We start from the raw sequence: 11,936 nt of genomic DNA, 5'->3' as shown, positions 1-11,936 counted from the left end.
TTGATTGTTTTTAAAGCCCTAAATGGGCTGGCACCCCCTTATTTAACCGAACTCCTGCACTTTCATACTCCCTCCAGAGCCTTGAGATCAGCCAGTCAGCTATTACTGGCTACTCCTAGGACTAGGCTGAAGACCAGAGGTGACAGAGTCTTTGGGGCGGCTGCCCCTAGGCTCTGGAATAGCCTGCCCCTGCACATTAGGTCTGCCCAGACCCTAGAGGTTTTTAAGTCTTTTCTTAAAACCCACTTCTTCTCTCAGGCTTTTAACTCAGGTTGAGCTGGACACCCAAACATTTTAGCTTATTCTGATCTTATTTTATAACTCTTGTATTTTATTTTATTTTATTTTATTTTATTGTATTGTATTTTATGTATCTTATGGTTATTATTGTGGTGTACTATTAGGTACCTCATTGTATTTGCTTGTTTATTTCTATTGACCTGTTCAGCACTTTGGTCAACCTTGGTTGTTTTAAATGTGCTTTATAAATAAAGTTTGAGTTGAGTTGAGCTTTCATTTTAGTTTGTCTTTAACGCTTTGCTGTTAGCCTCGCTACTCGCGAGCACGGATGGGAGACTGTGGACAGAGCAGATTGAAATATGGCTTTCTACATGCTGATCACATGTATTGATAAAGTATTGGCTTGGTTGGCAGAGGTTTTATCGCACTTACTTACAGTAACAAGCGTAGTTGTCGTTAACTAGAGTAATCTTGAAGTTATATTTCCTTCATCTGCACCGCAGCCCCACCACTGCAGAATGATGATACATGAAACCGAAACTTTAAAAAGTAACACTGATAATGGCGGAGCTTACTATTATTACGGTGTTGATTAAATTTACCTTTGGTTGTTTAATACCGGGTCTCGGTACCGATCCCTGCCTGGGCGTTTGATGAAGTCTCCTGGTTGGCTGGTGATAGATTGGTGTCAAACTGTCGTTATAGCCCGTCCGAGTGGTTCATGCCAGGCTCGAATCAAACCCACCACTGGTGATGTAGCCATCGTCTCATTTGATGTTGCTCAATAAGAATCCAGAATGTCATCGCATTTTTTTTTCTCAATAGATGCAGGTGTCAAAGCCGTGTTGACAGGAAAGAGGCAGAGGGCCATGGCCCACGTGGCCCTCGTGAAATTCCTGCCCTGGTCTGTTGTGAGTCCCTTAAAGCAACACAATGGAGTTTTTGAGCCCTCAAAATATATATCCAAGATCCTTGTGGTGGTACATCAACTCACAATAAGTTGGATGACACCTACGTTATTGCTTGAGAGTGTCTGTTTCACTTGCACTGGCACTATGCAGTTTCGGGGTTCGGGTAGGAACCCAGACACAAAAAAGACTACAAAATTTGGCTGCTTTACGGCATACGTCATATCCCCCTCCTCGTCATATCCCCCCTCCTCTCTTCAGAGTAGTGTAGCCGAACCGAGGTGAATGAAGTTAGATGTGGTTGTCATGGGTGAAGCAACAAAGAAAAGGAAGAAGGTGAAGGTGTTGTCCGAGGAGACAAGGAAAAGAAAACGGGAGAGCGATAAAACAAGAGCTCGAACAAGGATTAATATTGGCCCGGTTTTCACACGCTGGCGAGAGCTGAAAGAGGAGGAGGGATGCCTGACCGATGGTGACCTGGCATTGTTACTGCTGTTACACTCTACTTAGACTCACTGTCTGCAGGTCGGGTGTCTCAGGTACATTTTCAGATAAAGTGTTAGCCTACATACAGACAGCTTTCATTTTAGTTTGTCTGTAAAAGTTTGCTGTTAGCACCGCGAGCGTGATGTGCTTGTGTCGACCGCGATTGTAAATCATAATAGCGGTGAATGAGAGACTGCGGACGGAGCAGATTGAAATATGGCTTTCTACATGCTGATTACATGTATTGATAAAGTATTGGCTTGGCTGGCAGAGGTTTTATTGCACTTACTTACAGTAACAAGCGTAGTTGTCGTCAACTAGAGTAACCTTGAAGTTATATTCCCTTCATCTGCAACGCGGCCTCTCTGCTGTTGTCTGACTTCACTCTGTTGAGTTTGTGTGTGTGCACGCGCGCTCTGTGAGGAGGAGGTCAGCCCTGACATGCAGAGAGCAACTCATTTCTGAGTTTTGAAAATGAATGAATAAATAAATAAAGCAATCGGCCTAATCATGTATGTACAAAATGCTATAAGGCTACATTACCTGTTCTGCAGACATGATGATCATGCATTACACGGCCAGCTTCAGGAAGTTCACCTGTATCGTTGGCTTGTCAACAAGTGCACAAGCAGAAAGGTTTTTGCGACAGTTGTAACAGACAATACTGTTTTTGAATGTAGGGGGACCCCGTGAGGTAAAACGAGCAATCCTCCATTGTGTTGCTTTAAGTCTGTAAATGTAATCATCTGTCTTCTTGTGTTGTCTGCCTCAGGGAAAAAGGTTGCCAAAGTAGTAAACAGCCGCTTGGATACGTGCAGCAGGGAAGTCCTCCGACATAATGACCTGAAGAATGTCGTGAAGCTGGGAAGACTGCGAGACCATTTCATCTGTACGTTCATATACCTTGTTCATGTACATGCAATCCAGACTGCTTTTACCATGTCAGGGATCACCTTAAATAAACAGTTTGATATTTTGAGAAGAGCAATCAATTTCTTTCTCACCAAGAGTGATATGAGATTACTAACACTCTATGCGTGTGGTAAATATGAAGCTACCACTGAGAGACAGTTTAGCATAGAGACTGGACATAGGGAAGCAGCCAGCCTGGCTCTGCCTGAAGTTAAAATATCTGTTTCCCAGTACCTCTAAAGCTCACTAATCAACATGTTGCATGTTGTTTGTTTAACCCAGTGATACTCGACTTACAGCCCACGGACCAAATCTGGCTCCTGATGGGTGCTGGGTAGCCGCTAGGGGTGTAAATCACCAGTTACATCACAATACAATATTGTATGGATTCTTTAGACAATGATACAATATTTGCTGATATTACAAAGTTTGCCACAATATGGCTTCAATTCAATTCAATTCAAGATATCTGTGATCGATATGAGGCGGTATTATATACCCATATAACACAATCTGTTCCAGAAGAAGCTGTCATCCCTTTCTTTTTGCTTTTGGCTGTAAAAAATATAATGTAAATAATTGTAACCAGTTAAGTGCAGTAAAGTTTATTTTATACTGATTCTACTAACACACATAAAACAGCACAAGATAAGTTAACCTTCAGGGTTTTCTGCCAGAGAGACCTTTCTGGAAGAAATGTTTTCATTCTAACCCAAACCATCATCTTTTTCCTAAAACTTGAAGGCAAACTTCTTCCAGCAGCCATAAAACATGGGTTAATGACATGGTAATTTTTCAAAAGTATAAAATTCATCTCAATAACTTTCAGGGTTCACCACAAAACAATTGTTTTTGCTGGTCAGCCATTAGTAGCTTAAGGACTTAAACACTGCATAAATTAGCCTTGTAGCTAGTGGAGATTTCCTCTACGAATTACATGCATTATTTAAGCTTTTTCTTACTCACCATTTGTTTAAGTCTCTGCATCTCCTGACAGATCAGCTCATTTGAATTTCAGTCTGCATGCACATTTTTTGCCCAATATTGTTGAAACAGAGCAGCTAATGTTGCTGTAGTGAGAAGTTAGTGGAGTAAGATGTATGACCAGGCAGATAACTTTACGTAGTGTTTTATCTTATAACAGCATTGTGTACATACAGCATGTGCTCTCTCTGTTGACCCCTGTTTTGTCCGAAATCAATAATAAATTCACACTGCTGATTTATTCTCGTGTAAATAACATTATCTTCATCATATTTCTCTTTGCTGCTTGCCATTTGCCTGCTGCTGTTCGACGGTGCATAACAGAGCATCAAATCAGAGCTTCATTCATTTATTTTCCTTAACCACTTACAGTTTTAGGGGTAGCATGGGGGCTGGAGCCTATCCCAGTTAACATTGGGCAAGAAGCAGGGTACACTGTGGACAGGTCGCCAGACTATCACAGGGCTGACACATAGAGACAAACAACCATTCATGCTCACATTCACACCTACAGCCAATTTAGAGTCACCAGTTAACCTGCATGTGTTTGGACTGTGGGAGGAAGCCAGAGTACCCAGAGGAAACCCACGCTGACATGGGGAGAACATGCAAACTCCACACAGAAGTCTCTTTTCTCACAGAGGTCTCTTTGTCACCATGATTTTGTCAAGCAACCAGCCGCTCCAGGAAGTCATTGCTCTAGGCTGCTGTTGATGATTGTAAAAGAGCTCTGTGAAAAACAACTGATACTCCTAAAATCACAATGACTTGTTTTCTATTTCTACATCTGCTTAGCCAGCAAGATGAGAACATACCAAGATTCAAGAATACTAAATATATATCAATATTAATGTTTTCATGTCACTCTCTTGATCATTGTTGTAAAAAATATCTGTTGTGGGAAATTGGGAATGTCTTTGACTGTGTATTACTGTAGTTTTTCTGTATATCTGCTCATGGATCTCTTCCTTTCATACAGTTACTGTGGAGTCGACTGGCATCCTGCCTCCAGATGTCCTAGTCACAGAAGCCATCAAAGTCCTCATGGCCAAGTGTCAGAGGTTTCTTAATGAACTGGACTCTACCGACATGGAAGTAAAGTAAAGAAGTAAAGACTGAGCGTGCTCAGAACAACCACAGGATCTGATGTTTAGATATGCCACAGTCTATCAGGGCATATATTGTTGATACTGAGCTTTCAATGGCTCTCAAGGCTGTATTGTTAAAACCTATAGTGAAGTTTCAAAAAGCAGATAGTGGTTAGACTTGCTCATTAGTGTGTGTGGAAACTGCTCCCTCTGTGTGTACACTCTATTATGTATGCCACTCTATTTTCCCTAAATAAACATGCCGAAGCTTCTAAAAACATCATCAATTATTGGTTATTGGTTATTATTATTGGTGATGAGGCAGGCCTTCACACAATCCATCACCGCACAATACATGTAGTCCAGCAGAAATGTGAAATATCTGATGGAATTGTGCTTTTGATGATAAAAACATGAGCTTTGGCACCCTTTTAGAGCATCCCCTAAGGAAGATTTTTGGCTATAGGGTCATCGCATACAGTATCTCACATAAGTGAGTACACCCCTCCCATTTTTGCAAATATTTCATTATATCTTTTCATGGGACAACACTATAGAAATGACACTTTGATATAACTTAAAGTAGTCAGTGTACAGCTTGTATAGTAGCATAGATTTACCTTCCTCTGAAAATTACTCAAAACACAGCCATCAACATCTAAACAGCTGGCAACATAAGTGAGTACACCCCACAGTGAACATGTCCAAATTGTGCCTAAAGTGTCAATATTTTGTGTGCCAACCATTATTATCTAGCACTGCCTTAACCCTTTTGGGCATGGAATTCACCAGAGCTCACAGGTTGCTTCAGGAATCCTCTCCCACTCCTCCATGATGACATCATGGAGCAGATGGATGTGAAGACACCTTGCGCTCCTCCACCTTCAGCTTGAGGATGCCCCACAGGTGCACAGGTGAGTTTAGGGCTGGATACATACTTGGCCAGTCCATCACCTTCACCTTCAGCAAGGCAGTTGTCATCTTCTAGGTGTGTTTTGGGTCATTATCATGTTGGAAAACTTGATAATGAAAACTTGCAGCTCAGTTTCTGAAGAGGGGCGATCATGCTCTGCTTGGAATTCAGAGCATGATTGCTCCTCTTAAGAAACTGAGCTGCAATGCAGTTTTCCAACATGATAATGACCCAAAACACACCTAGAAGATGACAACTGCCTTGCTGAGGAAGCTGAAGGTGAAGCTGATGGACTGGCCAAGTATGTATCCAGCCCTAAACTCACCTGTGCACCTGTGGGGCATCCTCAAGCTGAAGGTGGAGGAGCGCAAGGTGTCTTCACATCCATCTGCTCAGTGATGTCATGGAGGAGTGGGAGAGGATTCCTGAAGCAACCTGTGAGCTCTGGTGAATTCCATGCCCAAAAGGGTTAAGGCAGTGCTAGATAATAATGGTTGGCACACAAAATATTGACACTTTAGGCACAATTTGGACATGTTCACTGTGGAGTGTACTCACTTATGTTGCCAGCTGTTTAGACGTTGATGGCTATGTTTTGAGTAATTTTCAGAGGACTACTATACAAGCTGTACACTGACTTTAAGTTATGTCAAAGTGTCATTTCTATAGAGTTGTCCCATGAAAAGATATAATGAAATATTTGCAAAAATGGGAGGGGTGTACTCACTTATGTGAGATACTGTATCTGTCCAATGGCAGCCATTTCCAAAATGGCCGCCACCTGTTGTTATTTTACCAGTAGCCTAGGTTCGCGACCACCTAGGATCTTGATTCTGGTGGCTAATCCTACATTTTCAAGGATGAGGAATGCAGTGGTACTATTTACAACATGCTAGAAACTACCTTTCTACATGCATCTGGCATTCATGTGTTGCACACTTGGACAGAGCGGACTTCCAGGCATGCATACGCTTAAAAGAATGCCTTTTATTCTTCCTCTGAAAATACACAAACACAAGCACAAATGAATAACGTGGGGGTGTGCTGCAGGCTAGGGATACTGAACAACTCGGGTATCTCCTTGTATCCTACATAAAGGACCTCCAGGCTGCCCCAAGTGCCTGTATGAGCTTTACTCACTATAACCACAAGTTAATCTACCAAAGCATTAAAGTTGATATTACCAGTGAAAGTATACATCAGCTCATGAGTGTACAAAATTATAACACACAATAATAAAAATAATAAATGGGGTATGGGGGGTGTCTAGTGTCCATAAATATGTTAACATTACTGTGGGCTCCACACATGGAACTAATTAATAGTAAAACCATCAAATATTAGCGGAGTTACACGTATTTTCCTGAATTACAGAATCAGTTGTGTGCAGACCTCATATGTTTATCTGTATGTATCTATTTTAGAGCCCAACCCAATGAGGAATGCAGTGGTATTATTTACAACATACCAGCAACTACCTAACTACATATATCTGGCATTCAGTGAATGAAATAACAGTAAACAGTGGTTTAAATGATCAACATATTTATTATTGAAGTTATACCTGTTCCATGGTAATAGTAATGTTACTTCTGAAAACACAGTCCATCACAGTGGCAAAGGGCAGTGCACTGAAGTAAATGGTAAATGGACCTGCATTTGTATAGCGCCTTTCTAGTCATCTAGTGACCACTCAAAGCACTTTTTACACTACGAGTCACATTCACCCATTCACACACACATTCATACACTGGTGGCCGAGGCTACCGTACAAGGTGCCACCTGCTACTCAGTTTTTAACACACTCACACACCAATGGAACAACCATCGGGAGCAATTTGGGGTTCAGTATCTTGCTCAAGGATACTTCGACATGCAGCCTGGAGAAGCCTGGGATCGAACCACTGATCTTTCGATTGGTGGACGACCCGCTCTACCTCTGAGCCACAGCCGCCCCAAGTGCTGAAGTGCTGCCTAGATACATTTGCACTGCACTGCACCGTTTTTCCACATCCACATCCACAGCGGAGGAGTTCGCAACAGGCCTGGGTCACTTCTGGTAGTGTGGTCCAGTGAACTTCCCATCTACCTGTGGCCTTCCTCTTCCACCCCCAGTCATTTTAGGATGGGAGTTCAGGGGCTGCACCCATCATCTGTCCCCAGCAATAACCAGCTTGGTAGGCAGCCCTCTGTGTGCTGAATTAGTGCTGCTTGCTTCTCCAGGTCATTGCTGTACTCAGTGTAGGCCTTCTGTAGGAGAAGATATAGGCAGCTGGCTGTGACCTGATGAGCATGTCGGGTACATGTCACATGAGAGGCTTTCAGAAAGGAATCTGCTGTTCCAGGAGTAGCAACTCCAGCTTGTACAAGTGCTCCTGTCCACCCGCTACCCTCCATCCTGTCCACCCGCTACCCTCCAGGAGGTCGCCAAGTACCTTGAGCGCTGCCATCTCAATGTGAAACCCACCAAACATCACAATAAAGTGATCCTCACGGTGAGTTGCTGGCCAGCTCCACTGGATTTGTTTTGCCACTGTGTACAGAGGTTGATCCTGAGTGATGACTGGTACCTGACCAGGATTCAGAATCTCCACTGCCTGCTTCACTACATCAATGGAATGGTGAATCATAGCAACAGATTTTGTCTCATCGTAGAAGAGGGTAAGTTTAGAAGTGAGTGTGACACTGCTTTCTGGTATTGCATTTGGTGGTTGGAGGCTAGCATGGTGTGCAGCCCACGAGATGGTTTCATCCCCTTGGAGGGTGTCAGCAGCCAGCACAGTCTGCATTTGCTCAAGCCACCTATGAAACACAAAGTGCAGATAGAGATGCTGTATTAATTCATTAGGGTGGTACTAGTTTAACTTGTGTGATAGTAGTCATTGTGTTTAACTGGCGCAAGCATTGTTAATATACAGTTACATGCTGGAAAAATTTAACATACCTGCACGCTTTCTGCATGGCTTGAGGCATCAGCTGACAGTCTGCTTTGTTGGGTCCTATGACCTTTGGTACAAGAGGATCCTGTCTGAGCAGAGCAACAGGGGGCACAGTGGTGTACATGTCTGGCAGTTGAGCTGCCTTTCTCTTGGGATCTCTTTGAGTGTTGTCTGGATTGGTAGCAACATTTCGCTGCACCCCAGTGAAAGCATCGCTTGGATGTTGGAAGAGGGAGATCCCAGTTCCATGGAACGAGTCGTGTGCACTAGTAGAACTGGTATTGTGCTCAATATTGTACACTGCAGCAGTTGAAAACAGGCCCTTGAGCTGAGGAGGACAAAGTTTTTTCTACCTCATAGTGATGACAGATCTTGTTTCCAAGTTCTGTGGAGATGTCGAGCACCCGATTATATGAAATGCACAGTCCTAGGTCAAAGAGCAGTGTTTCTGCTACATTCATTTAGCAGCAGCGGCACGGCAGGGTGTAGGAGACGGGTATGGCTGCAGACTGGAGCCTCTCGTCTCATGGCTATCGATTCATGACCTCTCGTGTCATGACATGGGCGTGTACAACAGCAAGTCTACAGGGTCAAAAATGCAAATTCGCTTTGTTACAGAACAACTTATGTTGGAAGTGTACGGCAGAGGCAGGTACCTTCTTACAGTCACTGTGGGAATGCCCTTTGGTTTTTCCTTTTTGGAAAAAAGTCATTGTAAAATTGAGTGAATGGCTTCAAAAATCCTTGCCGGAATCCCCCCGACTTTGTCTCCTAGGGGATAGATCAGAGTTACCACCAGGAATATTAAAAGTAGAATTCGGTTTAGCACTGACAGGTTTCATCACTGCAGCTAGAATTATTCTTCGCCACTTGAAGAGTCAGACTCAACCAGCACTTACTGACTGGGTTAAGATGATGACCGATAATGCCTCCTATGAACTGATTATAGCTAAGTTAAATGATAACAAAGGAAAATTTTTCCAGGTCTGGGGCAATTTTTTGAATCACATAAAAGATGGGAATAAGGACCTATAACAGGTGAGGGGAGAAAGACAAATGTATATTTTATTCAACACCCTTCATGGCTGAGGATTTATGGGATTTAGTATTTTGTATGATGATGTAGGATGGATGATGTGCTGTCTTGTTATATTTATGTGCTGAGATGAATAGTTTTGTTTAATTGTATTTTACATGATTGTTTTGTTTACGTTTGTTGAAACCAAAATTCAAATAAAAACTTAAATGACCAAAAAAAAAAAAAATGCAAATTTGCAATTTCTTGACACTCTTGCCGCCAATAAATCAAACCGAGAGGAGAAGAAGAAGATGGCAGCGGCGTTACAGGTAAATTCCCAAAGAGGCCAGTTTTTTTACTATCCATTTAAAAAAAATAAAACGGTTAAACTCTTAACTTTACAATTTTAACCATCCGGATAGTTTGTAACGTTGCATTTGAAACGTAAGATGATACTACTTCTACACCATGTACTCTGTACAAAACTGCGCTCAGTGCAACTGCACATTTAAGAACTGCATGCCAGGTATTCACACTGTGCTTTTAACAGAATTCAAATGTTCAAATGTTACTACGTAAAATGACTTTGTGTCTGCAACAAAAAAAGAAATCTTAACACCATGCACATGAATATGCTTTTGTTTTGTTATTGCTAGGTATTGCACAGGTTATGTTGGACGTGGGAAGTTAGGAGAGCTCCGGGGGATTTATTCTGAGGATCCCCACCCTGGATTTTGCAGCCAGTTCTGCCAGCTGCAATCTGGATGTTTTGACTAAAGAAATAAAAAAAGCTGCATTCTTTAAAAAACTCATTTTATTTGTATATTTTATATATGTATTATATATTCCTTTCACACATCACAGGGAAATTGTTACGACAAGTGTGTATCCTGTAGTGTGAATGTGCGTGCATGTATGTGTGCATATGTGTGTGTCAACTAACACATAAACAGGACAAGCAGCAGTGCCAGGCAGATATCTACAGAGCCTGCAAGCTGAGACACACAATATCGCTGAGGCAAGTTTATTTGTATAGCACATTCAGACAAAATGCAACTCAAAGTGCTTTACATAAAAATAAAATGATTTTAAGAAAGGACAACATGTAAAAGCAACACAAAGCAACAGTACATCGAAGAGGATTCGATACTATGTATAAAACAACTTTTCAACCAGGATTCCTAAAATACAATAGGAGAGGTCATGAGATGAGAGGTTCCAGGCTGCAGTCATGTTTAAAACAACTTTTCAACCTGGATTTCTAAAATACAATAGGAGAGGTCATGAGACGAGAGGTTCCAGGCTACAGTCATATGTTTAACATAGGAGAGGTCATGAGACGAGAGGCTCCAGGCTGCAGTCATATGTTTAACACAGGAGAGGTCATGAGACGAGAGGTTCCAGGCTGCAGTCATATGTTTAAAACAACTTTTCTACCAGGAAAATCTACCAGGATTCCTAAAATACATTACAAAATACAATATTATGTTTAAAACAACTATAGTGTCAGGCGCGAGCTTTACAAAATACAATATTATGTTTAAAACAACTATAGTGTAAGGTGCGAGCTTTTATTCTGAAATTTAGAAGCAGGAAAATCTACCAGGATTCCTAAAATACATTACAAAATACATTATGTTTAAAACAGCTAGTGTAAGGCGCGAGCTTTACAAAATACAACATTATGTTTAAAACAACTATAGTGTCAGGCGCGAGCTTTTATTCTGAAATTTAGAAGCTCGGGGGGCGTGGCTTCTTTATCACCAGGCTGGTCATGATACGAGAGCCTTGAGACGGGAGGCTCCAGGCTGCAGCCATACAATCCATGCTCTTTGATACAGACTTGTGTGGACTTCAGACAGCCAGGTATCCCAGCATGCATTTCGCAACAATCATCGGAAAATGTATCCCAGCATGCATTTCGCAACAATCATCGGAAAATGACAAGTGAGGGAAGGCGCACAACTGTAAGCCATAATTACCGATATGTTACTGTTGTTTTGTCACATAATGTATGGAAGCGAATCGTGACTAATATTTAAATTAAAATGTATTTGCAGAAATGCTTTTTCATTTTCATAGGATTTAAGAAATTAATCATCAATCATCCTATTTGCATTTTAATTTTCTTCTTCAAGACTGCTCATTCTTTTACTTAATTAAAATGAAAAAGAAAAAGTCATTTGAGATTTAATTTTCAAAATATGCCCCAGCAAATAGATACCAAAATTCAACTTGAAATGTAAAATATGAAAATTAAAATGCATTTACAGAAATGCTTTTTCATTTTAAGAATGTGGCTGCATTATTTCACTCATAAATAAAATGAATAATCAATCAACCTATTGCATTTTCATTTTCTTCTTCAAGACTGCACATTTTATGCCATAATCAAAAAGAAAACAAAGAAGACATTGCTATTTCATTTTCGTGGTCTGCCCTGCAAAA

The 11,936-nt window shown here is 41.4% G+C and overlaps 1 protein-coding gene across 5 annotated transcripts in view; it reads left to right on the top strand.

The window, feature by feature from the left end:
• The window catches only part of polr1c (RNA polymerase I and III subunit C), a 70,594-nt gene extending 65,689 nt beyond the window's left edge, over positions 1–4,905 (top strand). For all 5 annotated transcript variants that reach the window (XM_050070715.1, XM_050070713.1, XM_050070714.1 and 2 more), the window contains 2 exons: positions 2,407–2,523; positions 4,510–4,905. In XM_050070715.1, coding sequence (XP_049926672.1) covers positions 2,407–2,523; positions 4,510–4,634 — 242 coding nt within the window. In that variant the 3' untranslated portion in view covers positions 4,635–4,905. The remainder of the gene's footprint in view (positions 1–2,406; positions 2,524–4,509) is intronic.
• Positions 4,906–11,936: the final 7,031 nt, after the last annotated feature.

This window comes from Epinephelus moara, chromosome 19 (genome assembly GCF_006386435.1).
Source record: "Epinephelus moara isolate mb chromosome 19, YSFRI_EMoa_1.0, whole genome shotgun sequence".
In the NCBI taxonomy this organism is placed as follows: domain Eukaryota; kingdom Metazoa; phylum Chordata; class Actinopteri; order Perciformes; family Serranidae; genus Epinephelus; species Epinephelus moara.
This window is presented reverse-complemented; position numbering and strand designations above follow the sequence as displayed.